The sequence below is a fragment of the Borostomias antarcticus genome (assembly GCF_949987555.1).
Source record: "Borostomias antarcticus genome assembly, chromosome: 16".
Classification (NCBI taxonomy): domain Eukaryota; kingdom Metazoa; phylum Chordata; class Actinopteri; order Stomiiformes; family Stomiidae; genus Borostomias; species Borostomias antarcticus.
In genome coordinates, this window is record NC_140249.1 from 10,950,447 (window position 1) to 10,967,322 (window position 16,876).

Consider the following 16,876-nt stretch of genomic DNA (forward strand, 5'->3'; position numbering starts at 1 on the left):
AAAGGCTAGTAACTGTATTAAATAAAAAGATTGCATGTACAGTTCAAATATGATGTTTTTAACCTGTGTGTGGGTTATTCAACAAACTACATTTGCATCACAGTAGCCTACTAGCCTACTACTACTGGCAAGTAGGAAAGTGAGACAAGTTGAAACAAAAAAACCAATAAATGAACAAACCAATAAACCAACACACGCCACCGAAAACATTACCATCGCTGGGGCAGAGGTAATAATAATAATTATTATTATTATTGTTGTTGTTATTATTATTTGAATATAAATCCCCGGTGTGTAGTTGATGGTCGGTATCATCTTCACCATCAAGTACTTTAAGTAGAAACTGGCAGCTATGAAGAAATAGTTGTAAATACACACATACTGTAGGAATAGCAATTAAAAAAACAAAAAACATCGGTTACATGGGCTGTTATGTGCTATTTTACTTATCATTTTTATTGATGTAGAATCCAGTATTTTGTAACCATGCATTCATGTCAGTCTGGATTTAGATGTACTGTAGATCTACAGGTATGTTAGTATGAGGAAGCAAATCATACTCAAACTTCATTGTTAGTTTCTTATAGTACAGATGTAATATATCTGGGAGAGAATGGTATATAACGCCACAAAAAGAGGAATTTACATGGTAAACCTCAACATATCAAAGCAAAATCAAATTGATATACAGTGGAAAACAGTACTGGTCCTAGAACATAAACATAAATACAGTATAAGGTATTGCAAGGCATTGCATGGTCATATTTATATCAAAGTACTGAATTGTACAGTAAGTGGTGTTGTATAATGGAATAAAAATACTTTTGAGGTGTACAGTATAAACACAATGTGACTGGTGCTATGTCCCAATACTCTCAAATGGCTCCTTTATATAATCTGTTTTCTTCATGGCCACTGGTCAGAAGAATTCAGAGCTTGCTTTCAATTAGTCCCTTCACATCAGTAATGTAGGAGTAAAGAAAAGACTATTGAGACATAGCATTGGTCTCAGCCTCAATAATTGCTACAATTGCATCAATAGTTTATATTGGTGAGATGTCTTTACTGCACTTTTATGCACTGACTGTGAATATGATTTTCCTGGAAAGGACTAAATAAAATAAACTAACTAAACTAAACTATATCTATGGGGCATAATGTCTCCAGTTGAATCAATCCTCCATCATTCGGTCAAAGGGAGCTGGGATATTGTCAAAGGAACCTGATTGTTAATGGTGATTCGTTGTCTGGTTTGACAGCGGAGCATTCCTGTGATGGCTCTTCGGAACCTGAATAAAACAAAATATACAGAGGAATCAAATACAGATACAAATACAGTATCATCTCAAGGAAATCCCATTGTTTGTTAAAACCTTATAAACCTGATCATCTAAAAATGTTTACATACTGTAGATATATAAAACAAGAACATGCGTTCACCTTACAAATGAATTCTCTCACAAATAGCTACCAATTGGCCGTGTATAATGACGCAAAACAGATAACTGCATTTGATGGCCAAACAGAATGCCTCATCTAAATACTTTAGTAATAAAGTAGATACCTGTTAGATGTAGCCAGGAAAGGGGACAAACGTATGTGATTTATTTTTACAGACAAATACAGATTTATTTACATAACAAAATGATCTCACTTTTTGTTGGCCATGACATAGATGCATGGATTGTAGAATGTAGAGGATTTAGCAAAGAGAGGAGCGATGATGGCCATGGGAGCTGGTATCTCTCTGGGGTCCCCAAACGATGCCCAGAGGCAGACAATGGAGTATGGTGACCACGCCACCAAGAACATTAAAATCATCACTATGGACATCTGGTGATGAACAGCAGAGCAGAAAAAATGGGTAATGTAGTGCTGATATCATATTACAAAGAGATGTACTGTGGTTTTAGTATGTTAAAGGGTTCCACATATGCTAATTTAACCTACCTTCTATCTCTACCTTTGGTCCCGAAAATGTGTTCTATAATGTCCTTTGGTCTGAATAAACATGTATTTATTTATCAGGGCTATTTTAGTATCCCCCCCCCCCCCAGGCTGAATTGACTTGATTCAGAGTATGCTAATTATTTATTATTTACAAATTTAATGTCCAGGAGAGACTGGAGACGCGAGGCTTGGTAAATGATAAGGTGGCCTACGCAACAATCTAAATATGCTAATCAGGGGCAAAGTATGCACATTCTCAAAAAACGTGACGTCAGGGCCCCCACTTCCGGAAAATGAAGCAATTGATAGGAGGGGGGAGGGGGGGAAAGCGCTCACGGGCAATACAGAGAGAGCAGCGAGTGTTAGGAATTGGGACTGGGCATATCAGTAAGACTCTCAAAAACCGAAATGAGGGTGAAAAATACATTTTCGATTGAGTTTAGCATATGTGGAACCCTTTAAGCTTAAAAGGTGCACACTTTGAGTTATCAACCCTTGGCAGTGGGAACCAGTGACTGACCTTAGTGACATCCATCTGGTCTGACCAATCCACGTTGATGCTATCTAAGCAGTTGCTGGCTTTGTATCTCTTCATGGAGACCGAGACGTTATAGTAGCAGTAGAACATAACTGACAGGGGGACTATGAAGTTCACAGCGATCACAGCCATAGTGTAGGAGATGAACGAGCTGCAGGAGAGAAAGCACAGATTTAACTGAGGTCATAATGTTTGTAAGCCATATACATAAAGATGAGGTGATACTGATACTGATAAATAATTACATAAAAAGTACAAGTGGACAGTAAACTTGTTGTCCCCCACCAATGATGGTATCATCCCTTTGTGTCAATGAAGCAGTGGAAGAAAGTGTCAAACTATTGGAGTAACGGGAGCGCAAAAGAATGTTCTGCGAATGTGATATCCCGCAAAAAATAAATAAATAAAGTTGCCTCTAAGTATCGGTACCTTAACTCACTGAAACAAAACCATTTTGAACTGTAAATCAAGCACAGCAACAGCTTCATCGATGGTGTTAATGAGCAGCTAGGTTTGACACAGCTGGTTTTAACTGAACGGCTCGTCATTGCTATTGTGACGACATCACCTTCATGTCCCTTAATGTCCAAGCAAACTGTTTCAAACTGTAATCAGACTGCTAGTTTCCTAGTCAACTAGTGCTCAAGTCAGCTCTTGTCTCTGACAGCCCAGCTTGACGTATGATAATGAAGCATTATACAATGGGTAGTTCCGACCTCGCAATCTGATTGGTTAAGAGCTGTTGTATATAGAACTCCGCCAAGAAAACCATGTTGCTACAGAATTTCAAATGGTGATCATGTTCCCTGGAAGCACAGGGACGACATCCAAAAGTTCACGTTGGTTTGGAACCGAAAGTTGGAAATGGAAAGTGTCCAATAGCTTCGCTTTCAGCAGGTTTTCCACTCCTGGATATAACAGTAGCTGCTATTCCATAGCAACAAACAATGAGCCCTAGAAACCAAAACTAATGCCAGAATTTGATAGCAGCCAGTGGTGGGCTCTGGTCCATCTCGTGTCATGGACAGACAGACAGACAGACAGACAGACAGACAGAGGCCGTTTTAATAGATCCCCCCTCTGATTTCATTGGGTGGGGGACAACAATTAAACTGCATGACCAATGTCATTCTTGACCCTTGACCTCACGCATCATTCTTTCTCCAGTTGATAGTGCAGGTGGCCCCGGTGGGGTCAGGGGCATAGCCTGCCCAGCCAACCACTGGCATTGATGACCAGAACACAGCATTCAGCCACGCAGCCAGCATGAGAAGAGTGTATGAGCAGGTGGTCATCTTCTGCCCTGAACAACAGGCACACGAGGGACATGCGTAGACATCAGCTGAGGTTTAAAGTTCAAAAGGCAACATTCTTATAAAACTCTGTTGTAAACCAGACGGATCATTTTATTTAACTCCAAGGATCAGTCTGGACTCTGCTGTTGAGGAGTGCTTGGCTCTGAGGTTATCAACATTACCGTGGGTAGATCTCTGATTTGCAAATGCTGCCTGCAGACTCTCTGGTTTATCTAATATGTTGTTCAGATTGGTTGATCCAGTCAGGTGTGATCTAATTTTGGCGCAATGCCTCTAGGCTCAAATGGTTTCAATCAAAAAAGAGGCCAGGCTGACCCAAACCTCACAAGTGTAAAGCATAACCCTAACTCTAAGCCTAACCACACTGTATGAGTGCCAGGCCTAAGTAAAGCATGTAGTAGTTAAAGTCCCAGTTAACCAAAATCAGAGATTTGCTTGAAAACACATTCTATGTGTTAGTGATGCATTGCTGATAACGTGTAAAAATGGGATGAACCATGTGTAGTACTGAATTGTGAAGTTAGACCAGTTTTGTGTTTTTGACCAGTTTTGATTTCTGGATTTTCTGGGCGGGCTTAAAACGGTACTTGTTGACGTAGAGCGGTGTTCTTAGCATATCCCCGCCCTAACACTATATAAAGCTAGAACGGATTTGAATCTTCGGTTCTCCTGCTCAATCTTGAGTCTAGAATTAGCTAGTTTTAACCAGCAGTCTAGAATTAGCTAGTTTTAACCAGCAGTCTAGAATTAGCTAGTTTTTCTTAGTTAGCAATGCCTATGCATAAAACTAAACGAAAATTATATGTAATCTTAGGAGGAATTATAGCTAACATTAGCTATGTAGCTTGTTGCAGATGGGAGTGTGTATATAACCTAGCTAACATAGCTAGCAGCACCGAGGCGACCACCCACCAAATAACGTTACGGATGATATATTATGACTATAAGCGTTAACTATACAGAAACTGCCTGCCATATTTGTGGCACCTGATGTGCGTATGGGTTCACCGGTATATGGTTACAGTATTGTGGTGGAGCTTTGCCCACCAGCATTGACTTAACGCTGATCACCTGGCCGAGTGGGGCTAATTGACGTTAACACTGATCACCTGTGACTCGCGCTCTGGCAGGGACTCTATAAGGAACAGAGTGTGAGGGGGTGCCCGGGAGTAGGACTGAATTTGTTGTCTGTGGACCATACCAGTATATTGTATGTTTGTTATTGCATTCGCGGGGGGAGGGATCCGTTCGTGGCTGGTTAGGGCCACCGACGGGGAAGATAGCGAGCCAGAGTGGGCAGGGGACAGCCAGCGTGAGGGACGGGTTTGTTAGGAGTGCTTACTGTCTGGTCTGCCTACCTGCTCCCTGGCCGAGTTGGGACACCCGGCCTGCCGCCGCGAGTCCCTGTCTGCCTCACCGCACCGACGTCCTTTCCCCCCTTGCCTGGACTGAATTGGTCGGCGCGGTGCGCAAAGCCTAGACCCTGGGGGGGGGTCGCACCAACTCGCGAGAGTTAAGTTTTAGTCTTTAATCAATGCCTATTTGTTAATGTTTAATGTTTAATGCATGTCTTATGTGTGTCTTTCCATACATCCCTAGCTAGCGGTATAGTTTTTAATGCCTATTTTGTAGGCTATTCATGAAATTAGTTAGGAGCGGGAGGTCAGGGGCAGTCCGACGCGTCTGGTGAGCTGTGGGGCTAGAGGGAGCTCTGTGTATAGGCCTGTGTGGGGTATCATGTTCTAAGATTGTAGTGGTTGTCTGGCGGTGGTGTGAACCCCCAGCTTCTGTGTGTGCCGTGCGGTGTAGTGGAGGCGTGCAGTGTAAAGCTCTTGCGAGCCTTAAGTGTGGCACCAGTGTTACGCGTGTGTGCGGTTTATTATCACGGTTTTCATACCCAGCCTATAGATTTGTGCGGCCTTTTGTTGGCCACAGCTGGCCAGTAGTAGTGGAGTAGGCTGGCCTTGTTTCCCTGGCTCCTTTTTAAATGCTGAATTAATAAAGTATTATTCCTTTTCTACCCTGTCGTTGTGGTGGTTCTCTGGGGTTTGGCACCGGACCATACCGGTAAACAAAGGTGGTGGCAGCTACAGCTATCGGGTATAATCCCCAGGACCCTTTCTACAAAGGTTTATTACAGTATATTTCTCCAGCGGGAGACCGGGAGGCGGGGGGGATGGTTAGCTCACACATAACATTGCCAACGAGAGTGGATGAGTCTGTCCCGATTATGAACTCCGGTAGTGTACGCTTCTTCGCGCTATCAGCGCTGTTCAAGCCAGTTACTAAAAGGTACATTTCAAACAACTTTTTCCATTGATCCCAAGGGACGACAGGATCGCCTGGGAGGGATAGGAATGGGTCCGGAGGTGGCAGGGAGAAAAAAGGGACAGACTCGGGACAGATTCCTCGTTGCCTGTTTTTGTATTTTGCATCTAAGGGCAGTAACACTGGCGCATTGGTATAGAGTAGCCACAGTATTACCTGTGTTGTTTGTCAGGAGGTAGGTTAGGAGGAAGCATCTGTGCGTTTGACTCATTAGATAAGTGTAATTTCTACTCCTCTCCGTTTTCACAAAGCTGTGACTTCCTACCACAAAAGAGACGGCGTGCCAGTGTGACAATATGCAGACCAGAGAACGGTACTATTTGACAGGTTCTTCCCTCCACACCCCCTCCACACGCAATTGGGTGTGGCTTCGGTGCCTTCAGCAGACACGCCCCCACAGTCTCAGACCAGAGAATGCTGCTGATTTTTAACCGATTTTGAAGCCTTATTTTATATACTTAGCGACATTTTTAATCACTCAGATTTGGCTGGGTGGTTAATTACATGTTTTCCTGTGGTGTGTGAAGCTCATAACAATCAAAAAATTTGAACTGGGTTAACCTGGACTTTAACAAATTGGTTTTGTATACGATAGAGAGAAAGCCTATTTACTAAAGCATTGAATCAGAAAACAGTTGTGCTGCCGGATGATAACATGTTCACTAAATCATAATAATTCCATAATTGTACAGTAAATCCACCACAGTATGTAGGAACACTAATGTATGCAATCATTTTTTCAATTACGGTATTGTATAATTAAAAATAGCGTCAACAATATTTTCAATATCAAAGCCATGTCATTGCCATGCTCAGTTTAGCTAAACATTCCACACAATCTACAAGAAGAGTTTATGGATACCTATGTCAGGTCTACAGATGGTCAGGTAGCGATCGATGGCCACTACAGTCAACAATCCAATACTAGCCATCCCAAAGAAGATGTTGAGAGCTGCATAGATCTGGAGGGTGAGAAAAGCAGACATACATTTTTATAAAACGCCATATACAAAAATCTCCTCAGTATTGATTTGATGTTCTATTGAATGTTCTCTGCGTACTGAGATTCAATTAGCAAAACTGGGCCTGCAGCCTTATTTGGGAGTGTGAGCGTACCCAAATTGCTCAAGCATACTGAATTAACCCTCGCAGCCCAAGTTACATATTATGATGTTGAAAACTCAATTTGTGTAATATAAACCCAAACCTAAGGGAGAGGTTAGGTAAGCTGTGTTGTATTTTATAAGTGACATGAAATGAGAGGTTTGTGATTGCTTCATGTGGATCTTATAGTTTATGGTGGTTCTTCTCCTAGTCTCCCATAATGACAATCAGTGGATTCCTTAGTATATCTTTGTATGATTGATCAATGTGTATTCTGTATTCCCAGATCTGAGTGAGGGGAACCGTTGAAAGACAAAAACGTTTGGAAGACAAAAACGGAAGACAAAAAAATTAAATTAACCATTAACCTTTAACATACAGGTATGTTAGCTAAGGGCATTACAGCTGTGAGAATGTACAGAGTAGATCAGAGTAAAGAATATACATAGAAGAGTACAAAGATTTACATACAATGTGTATAAAGTATAGAATGTACATACAATGATAATGCTATTCTTAGGTTGGAATTCATCTCCTAAACTTTAACGTTTAAAGGTGTTTTACTTTTTAATTATTATGCTATTAAATTAAATTAGGTATTACACATTTGGTAATTATAGGTTTATTTCAATAGTATTTTAGTGTTCAGTATAATTTTACAACTTTCATTTTCTTAGTTACCACACAACTGTTCAGTATAAAGTTAGATTCTACCAACCTGGCAACCTGTGTAGCCAAATTTCCAGCTACCATAGAGGTCAGAAGCTGCAGACATGGGGTATCCAATGCCAGCTACTCCAATGTCAGTAAAAGCTAGGTTAATGATGATGGCGTTGGTGGCATTGCGTAGCTCCTTAAACTTCACAAACATCAGCAGCACCAAAATGTTACTGGCTAGACTGATGACACCTGGGACAGAGAAATAAAAAAGGCTTATGAGATGAGAAGTTGGGAAAACATGTTTCCATGTTCTCCCTGTGTTCACAAGTGTTTTCTCCCAAAGGACCCAATGCATGCAGAAGAACAGATGCTCTGCAGTCCTGTCCCTGACCAGGACCTGGACTGAGCACTTGGTCCCTGGGCGCCATGAACGATGGCTGCCCACTGCTCCTGGCTGCACCAGGGGGAGGACAGCCTAGATGGGAGAAATACAGGGAACTACCGGTGACCACTGAAGATGTGTGTGTGTGTTTTGTGTGTGTGTGTGTGTGTTTTGTGTGCTGTGTTGCCCTTCACTCTCGTGTGTTGTGTGTCTCACTGTGTGGCCAATAAAGACCCTCGAGGTCCAGAAAGTTTTCTTGGTCAGATATGGATGTTTGCACTCACTTGCTCTAAAACACAGAGATTTCTTGTGTTTTTGTCTTCATACCATTGTGGTGATATGTCAGATGAAAGGATGGATATTAATTTATCATCTATGCAAGCAAGTGGAATTCAGTCATGTAACAGGAAAATTATGTAAAATCGCCAGGTGGGCAGTAGGTAGCCTGGCGGAAAGGCTGCTGGTTCAAAAACTCAAGCAGAGTAGGTGAAAAATCTGTTGATGTGCCCTTCAGCAAGGCACTTAACACTCATGTTAGTCACTCTGGATAAAATGATAAAAAATATAACAGAAAAAGAAAAACTATAGGAGTTGGTGGCAATAGGGTGGTTATGTACTGTATGTTGGTCGAGGAGCAGGGTGTCAATGAACTGAGCCTTTAATCCATGCAATCAGGATTTAAGACCAGTGCTCGGGCCCTAATTACCAAGGGAAACGTTGGCTAGCTTGGTAACTGGTTACATAATGATATCAGCTGCCTTCACAATAAGGTTCTTATGAAAGAACTGTGTCCAACAGGCTTACATTGTCCACTGAAAATAGCTACAAGCACAATGCAGCAAGAAACAGGACAGCTATTGCACCACTGAGAAACAGTAATTAGGGCCCTTCTTCTTCTTCTTCTCCCCAAACAAATGCCTTTTTTGCGGCCTAAACATCGATGAAAACGGATGAAACTTTGCAGATACGTCAGTCCCGGTGAAAAATTTGATATTTCATGGGTGACGGAAATGGGCGTGGCAAAACGGCTCAAGAGCGCCCCCTGGAAAATTTAAAATGGCAAGCCCCACCTTTCAGTTTGATGCAGGTGAACGAAATTCTTGACATTTCGCCATAAAACAGGAAGTCCTCATAACTCCTCCATACATTATCCGATTTGTCCGATATCGCTTCATGAAGGTTCTGTCCTGAACACATCTGTGTCAGTATTGCGTCATACTTATAGCGCCACCTATTGGTGAAACAGGAAGTCCTCTAAACTCCATACATTATCCGATTTGCACCAAATTGCTGACACTTCATCAAGGTACCGTCCTGAACACATCTATCTGTCGGTATTGAGTCACGCTTAGAGCGCCACCTACTGGTGACAGGAAGTTTCTCTCAGTACTGGACACCGAAATAGCACCCCCTTTAACGGCACGGCACCCCGACACACGTGGGGTGCGAGGGCCCGCTCACTGCCGTTTTTTTTAAATCCAGATATATACAGTACATAACTACAATTACACAGTACACTGAAGCTCAAATGCATTTTTGTTTGATAAAGAGTATCATGTAATTGGAGATAATTAATGGTGGTAAAACAGCCACAGCCAAAACAGTCAAAGGGGTGCCTTTGTGTGGTGTGAAAAAAAAAGTCAACACTTATGTATGCACAATCCACCAAAACACACACACACACACACAATCAATCAATCAATCAATCAACAATATCAATCAAAAAGCAGTCCATTAGAGTGGCAGTACATGCACAATATACGTAGCATTGTATTGTACCTGCAGTGATGAGATATCCAGCCACTATGTTGTGCTCAAATTGTGTAAAGGCACTCTTTCCTCCGTAGGGAATGGCCTCCCCAGAGGTATTGACTCCAGACTCAATTCCCATGATCAAATGAGTCAATAGAAAGATGATGAAGTAGCAGTGATGTACCCGTGATGTTCTAGAACCCAGAAGCTGGATGGTCCATGCAAATTGATAGACACAGCGGATCACAATGTTGCTTTTCCAAATACAGACAATGCAGGTGATTCTGAAGACTCAGATGAAATACTGAGGTTTGGTCAAGGATGTGTTCTGAGAGTATGTGTGAGAAAGAGAGAGAGAGAGAGAGAGAGATTTAGGGATTATGACATACTCTCTCCTGCATTGCATTACCCAATACTGCCAAGGCTGTTTGTGCATACCAAGTGGTAGTGGGGGTACACAAGAGAGGATTACTAGTCACATGGGACTCTCTTCATCATGGGGTTGAAACCCTTGACTTAACTTTACTTTTCAGCTCTCTAAGGGAAAAGTATAATGACAAGAGTATTGTGGTATTGTGTCTGAAGAGCGGTGACTGTCATGACTAAAATCAATGAATTCCAGTCCATTGTTTAGGAATATTCCCTTTGCTAGCCAATGCGTGTGTTATTTTGAAGGCATTTTATTGAACTGTAAAATTACAGTACTGTGCAGGCCACCCAAGAAAATTATGTTTAAAGCTATTTATCTGGGCAGTGTTTATTTGCATGTAACATTATATAACACTAGACATAACACTATCAACATTACAATAAACACAAATAAACATTAATACAATACAAAGTACTAAGAACATCAGTATTTTGTTTGGCCTCCCTTCAGCAAAGCTGAAGCAATTCACTTTGGTACTGTGTGCACTCGTACCATGACAAGTTGTCATGGGGTAAATTCTTCCAAGCTTCTTGCAGGGTTTGCCATAACTTTTCTTTTTACTTTGGCTGCTTCTTGTTCTTTTCCCTGTCCAAGTGATCCCACACAGCTTCTGTTATGTTGAGGTCAGGACTCAGTCTAATATTGTTAGTGCCTATCTGCAGGTTTCTGCACCAAGTAGGTTTTTTAGGTGTTTGCAGTGTGTCTGGTGTTATTGTGCTGAAAGATATTTTTGCCTATCAGTCGTGTTCTTGAAGGTACAGCATGATGAATCGAAATGTATTATATTTCTCATCATTCATCATTCCATTCAATCAGATTCCCTTCACCATTGGCTAAGATCCACCCCCAAGCCATGGTAGAGCGACCACCTTGCTTCCCAGAATGCTGCAGACAGGTATTCATGTAGCCTGCTTCTTGCCAACTCTGCTTCTAACATACTGTAGAATACTATACTATACTATAGAAATAAAGTTGACTTGACTGCTCAAGTCTTTGTGAACCAAAAATGTTACATTTTGACTTATCGTTCCATAAGACTTTTTGTCACTGGCAGTCACTCCATGCTTAATGGTTTTTCAGGTACTAAAATCTCTTCTGCTTGTTGCCTTTCCACAAGAATGGTTTCTCAGCTGCAACACACAATACCATTTCTTATACGACTTCTTCTCAGGGTGCCAGATGACTCTGCCAGATACTGTGCAAGCGCTTCACTTGATTTCCTTCTTTCCCTTAAGGGAGTGACCTTTAAATACCGTTTATCAGATGCAGACAGCTTTTTGGGTCTTCCACTACATTTTCTGTCTTCAACTTGAGTTTCAACAAATTTCTTCATGACAGCTTGGTGAGCTACTGTCTTTATTGACAGTTTGGTAGGCTATTGCTCACTGACTAAAGCCTTGTTGATACAAAACTATGATTGTCCCCCACCTGGCAACGCCTAAGAAGGGGGGGACTCTGGTTGAACCCCTCTCCGTTGGGATGTCTGTGTGTGTCCAGGTTTAACCCCTTTCCTGTTACGGCTCCGCCTCCGCCTGGGCGCTCTCCAGCTCCCACCACCGTTCCCGCTGCGCGCACGCCACGGCCTTCCACTTCAGCGCGCGCTCAGCGCGCCCTCCGACGTAATCACCCCCGCTCACCTGAACACGGTTCCGCTAACGAGCTCCGAGGGCGCGGCTCACCTGCTGCCACTACTCATCCAATCACCTCCCCTATAAGAACCCGGTCTTCCCAACGTTCGTCGCCAGTTCTTCCCTAAGATTCCTTGTGGCAAGTTGTGGTTTTCTGAAGTTCCCGTGCTAGTAGTTGTCATAGTTGTTTTTTTTCCCTTTTACTCATTCTACTCTCCACTCCTCCAGATTCCGGTTTGTTTGATGCTCTTTTCCTGGACTGACACACGGCTTCCCCGACCCATTCTCCCCGGACCTCGACCACGGCTTGGATTACGTTTTCTGGACTTTGTTTGTTGATCGATTGACCCCTGCCTGAACTTGACTACCCTTTTGCCTTGCCCTCTGTACTGCCGCTTTATATTAAACCGCCCTCTGGGCTTGGAACTGTCCGTCTGTGTCCGTGGTCCTGCGTTTGGGTCAGCTAGCCAACCAGCCCCCTTACAGAAGAACTGGCCATGAACGCTGACCCAGCAGACCCGGATGCCCTGTCCCAGGCGGTAGCCCAGCAGGGAGCGGTCCTAGCCCAGCAAGGGACATGGCTGAGGAAACATGAGGAGTCCCTGGGAAATGCTGATGCTGCCGTGCAGTCCCTCAGCCAGCAGATCGGGGACCTTACCCGCCAGGTTGCTGCGTCGGATGCTTCGCTGGCTGAACTCCAACAGGCGGTAGAACACCAGGCCGCCACCAGCCAGAATCTCAACCAGACCCTCGCTCAGCTCATCGACCAGATGGCTCGCCTGCTTCCCTCACCTACTCCGGCTGCAGCCACCATCTCTCCAGCTCCCGCCTCGGGTCCCTCCTTGGTGCCCGTAGGGGTGTTCCCCGCGCCCTCGGCCGCCTGCAACATCTGCCACTGGGGCCTCTCCAACGCTCCCGCACCCATGGCTCCGGCCGACCACGCCCCTCCCCGGAGGGAGCCCAAGTTACATCACCCCAAGCCCTACGACGGTGGTGTGGAGACCTGCGGGGAGTTCATCATGCAGTGCGGGTTCATCTTCACGGAGCAACCGGAGGCGTACCTGAGAGACGTCACCAGGATCAGGTACGTTGCCAGTCTCCTCACTGGCAAGCCCCTCTCCTGGTTCATGGCGGCGTGGGAGGTCGGTGCTCGCTGTATGGACTCCTACAGCGACTTTTGTGCCGAGTTCAGGTCCGTGTTCGACCACCCCACCCGGGCACCCCACCGGCTCGTAGTGTCTCGGAATACGCCATCGACTTCCGTATCCTGGCCGCTGACAGTGGTTTTAACGACCAGGCCCTCCAGGTGGCCTTTCGGGAGGGGCTGTCGGAGGTCCTCAAGGACGAGTTGGCGGTCAGGGATCACCCCACTACCCTGGACCAGCTCGTCCGCCTGAGGGTCAACATCGACCACCGCCTGGCCGAAAGTCGGCGCGCTCGTCGGGCGGAGCCCACCGGCCTTACCCCCTGCCGAGCCAGTCCTCCTCCCACCCGGGCTCCGTTCACCTACCCACGCTCCCGGGAGCCTGGCACGCCCCCAACCGCGGCATCCTCCACTGCCTCCGACCGGGAGGAGCCCATGCAGGTGAACAGGGCCCGCCTTTCACCTGAGGAGAGGCACCACCGGCGAGTCCAGGGGCTCTGTTTTTACTGTGCCCAGGAGGGCCACAGGGGAGAGGACTGTCCCATCCGCCCAAAAGCCTTGGCTCATCAGGGGAGTGGGGCCTCCTGGTGAGCCATGTCTCGCAGTCTCCCTCGCCCCTCCCTCCGGTCAGGTTCGACGTCACCCTCTCCTGGCATGGGCGCACTCATACCATCGGTGCGCTCATCGATTCAGGAGCGGACGCTAATTTCATCGACGCGGACCTGGCCAGGGGGGCGGCTTTTCCCCTCACCCGCCTGGAGAAACCCCTCACCGTCACGGCTCTGGATGGCCACAGCCTGGGTCCGGTCGTGGAACAGACGGTGCCCATTACCCTGACCAGTTCGGGCAACCACGTGGAGGAGATCCGCCTCTACATTCTCCGTTCCCCTCTGACTCCCCTCATCCTGGGCCGGCCATGGCTCGAGCAGCACGTCCCCCACATCAATTACGGCACCGGACGTTTACTCAGCTGAAGCACGGCCTGTTATGCCCGGTGCCTGCGTGCTGCCCAGACGCCCTCACTCTCTGCCCGTCCGGCCCCTGCACCCCCGGACCTCTCCACCGTGCCGGAGGTGTACCACGACCTGGGAGAGGCGTTCAGTAAGGACCGGGCCCGCTCTCTCCCCCCTCACCGGCCCTACGACTGCGCCATCGAGCTCCGCTCCGGTGCTCAACTCCCCGCGAGCCGCCTTTACAGCCTCTCCCTTCCTGAGAGGGCGGCCATGGACAGCTACCTCAACGATTGCTTGGCCGAGGGTCTCATCCGTCCTTCACGTTCCCCGGTGGCAGCGGGGTTCTTCTTCGTGAAGAAGAAAGGAGGAGACCTGAGGCCATGCATCGATTATAGGCAGCTGAACGAGATCACCATCAGGAACGGGTATCCTCTCCCCCTCATGAGTGCGAACTTCGAACCCCTCCAAAAGGCGACCATCTTCACCAAACTGGACCTGCGGAGTGCGTACCACCTCGTTCGCATTCGTGAGGGGGATGAGTGGAAGACCGCGTTCAAGACCCCGAGAGGCCATTATGAGTACCTGGTCATGCCGTTTGGCCTCACCAACGCCCCCTCCGTCTTCCAGGAGGTGATGAATGACGTGCTCCGGGACATGTTGGACATCTTCGTTGTGCTCTACCTCGACGACATCCTGGTGTTCTCCAGGAGCGCTGTGGAACACGTCCAGCACGTCCGCTTCGTCATCCAGCGTCTCCTGGAGAATCGCCTCTTCATCAAGGCCGAGAAGTGCACCTTCCACGCTCCCTCTGTGGAGTTCCTGGGACTCATCGTGGAGGGTGGACAGACTCGGCCTGACCCTAAGAAGATCCAGGCTGTCGTCGAGTGGGGCCAGCCCACCTCCCGGAAGGCGCTGAGGGGGTTCCTTGGGTTCGCCAATTTCTACAGGCGTTTCATCCGGGACTACAGTCGGGTTGCCGCTCCCCTCACGGCTCTCACCTCCCTTCTGCGTCCCTTCATCTGGACACCTGAGGCCAGTGCCGCCTTCGCCGGCCTCAAGGGGCGTTTCACCTCTGCACCCGTCCTCGTCCAGCCGGACCCGTCCAGGCCCTTCATCGTGGAGGTGGACGCCTCCGACACCGGGGTCGGCGGAGTCCTTTCACAGCAGTCAGCAGCGTACGGCAAGATGCACCCCTGTGCCTTCTTCTCCCGTCGTTACACCCCTGCGGAGGCCAACTACGACATCGGCAACCGTGAGCTGCTGGCTGTTGTGGAGGCGTTCGAGGAGTGGCAGCACTGGCTGGAGGGCGCAGAGAATCCCGTCACCGTCTGGACCGACCACAAGAACCTGATGTACATCAGGTCGGCCAGGCGGTTGACTCCCCGACAGGCGCGCTGGGCCCAGTACCTCGGGCGGTTCGACTTCCACCTCACCTACCGCCCGGGGTCGAAGAACATCAAGGCCGATGCACTGTCTCGCATTCACGACTCTGAGGAGGACCCCGAGCCTCCGGGGACCATCGTCCCCTCGTCTCGGATCATCGGGGCCATCGTCATGAATGTCGAGGCAGTGGTCAGGAGGGCTCAGCGCGTCCAACCCTGTCCCCGAGGGGCACCCCCCAACCGGCTGTACGTCCCGGACAGCGTGCGGACCCAAGTGATGGGGTGGGGCCACGGCAGCCGGTTCGCCTGCCACCCAGGGACGCACCGGACCCTCTCCTTCCTGCGCCGGCGGTTCTGGTGGGCCTCCATGGCGGCGGACGTTCGGGAGTACGTCGCCGCCTGTCCGGTCTGCGCCAGGAGCAAGACCTCCCACCAACCGCCAGCGGGCCTGCCGCGTCCCCTCCCTGTGCCCAGCCGTCCCTGGAGCCACATCGCGCTCGACTTCGTCACCGGTCTCCCTCCGTCCCATGGTAACACCGTCGTCCTGACCGTAGTGGACCGGTTTTCGAAGTCGGTGCACCTCGTGGCTCTCCCCAAGCTTCCCACCTCGGCAGAGACGGCTGGGCTGCTGGAGCAGCACGTCTTCCGCCTCCATGGCCTTCCCCTGGACATTGTGTCTGACCGTGGTTCCCAGTTCACTTCAGGGGTGTGGCGGGCCTTCTGTGAGGGACTTGGGGCCACGGTCAGCCTGTCGTCTGGGTACCATCCCCAGACCAACGGGCAGGCGGAGAGGGCCAACCAGTGTATGGAGGCGGCCCTCAGGTGTGTATCTTCCCTCCACCCGTCCTCCTGGAGCCGGGACCTGCCCTGGGTTGAGTACTCGTTGAACGGCATGGTCAACTCCTCCACCGGCAGGTCGCCCTTCGAGTGCTCCCTGGGGTTCCAGCCACCCCTGTTCCCGCTCCAGGAGGTCGAGGTGGCGGTCCCGTCCGTCCAGGCCCATCTCCGCCGCTGTCGGAGGGTCTGGAGGTCCGCACGCTCGGCGCTGCTCCGGGCCGCTGAGCGCGCCAGCCGCGGGGCCAACCGTCGACGCACCCCGGCCCCGGAGTACAAAGTCGGTTAGCGGGTCTGGCTCTCCGCCGCCGACCTGCCTCTCAACACCGACTCCGGGAAGCTGTCGGCCCGCTTCATCGGTCCCTACCCCATCAGCCGGGTCATCAACCCTGTCGCGGTCCGGCTGGTCCTGCCCTCCTCCCTGCGGCGTGTCCACCCGGTCTTCCACGTCTCCCGGATCAAGCCCCACGTCACC

General features: G+C 48.3%; 1 protein-coding gene across 1 annotated transcript; it reads right to left on the reverse strand.

Moving 5' to 3' along the window:
- Positions 1 to 1,183: 1,183 nt before the first annotated feature.
- Positions 1,184 to 10,169, reverse strand: rrh (retinal pigment epithelium-derived rhodopsin homolog; the record flags this gene model as incomplete). Its single annotated transcript, XM_084451297.1, has 7 exons — positions 1,184 to 1,289; positions 1,655 to 1,833; positions 2,471 to 2,639; positions 3,638 to 3,791; positions 6,995 to 7,094; positions 7,955 to 8,145; positions 10,058 to 10,169. The coding sequence occupies 7 exons, from the start codon at positions 10,167 to 10,169 to the stop codon at positions 1,184 to 1,186; spliced, it is 1,011 nt and encodes a 336-aa protein (XP_084307423.1).
- Between the last annotated feature and the right edge of the window lie 6,707 nt (positions 10,170 to 16,876).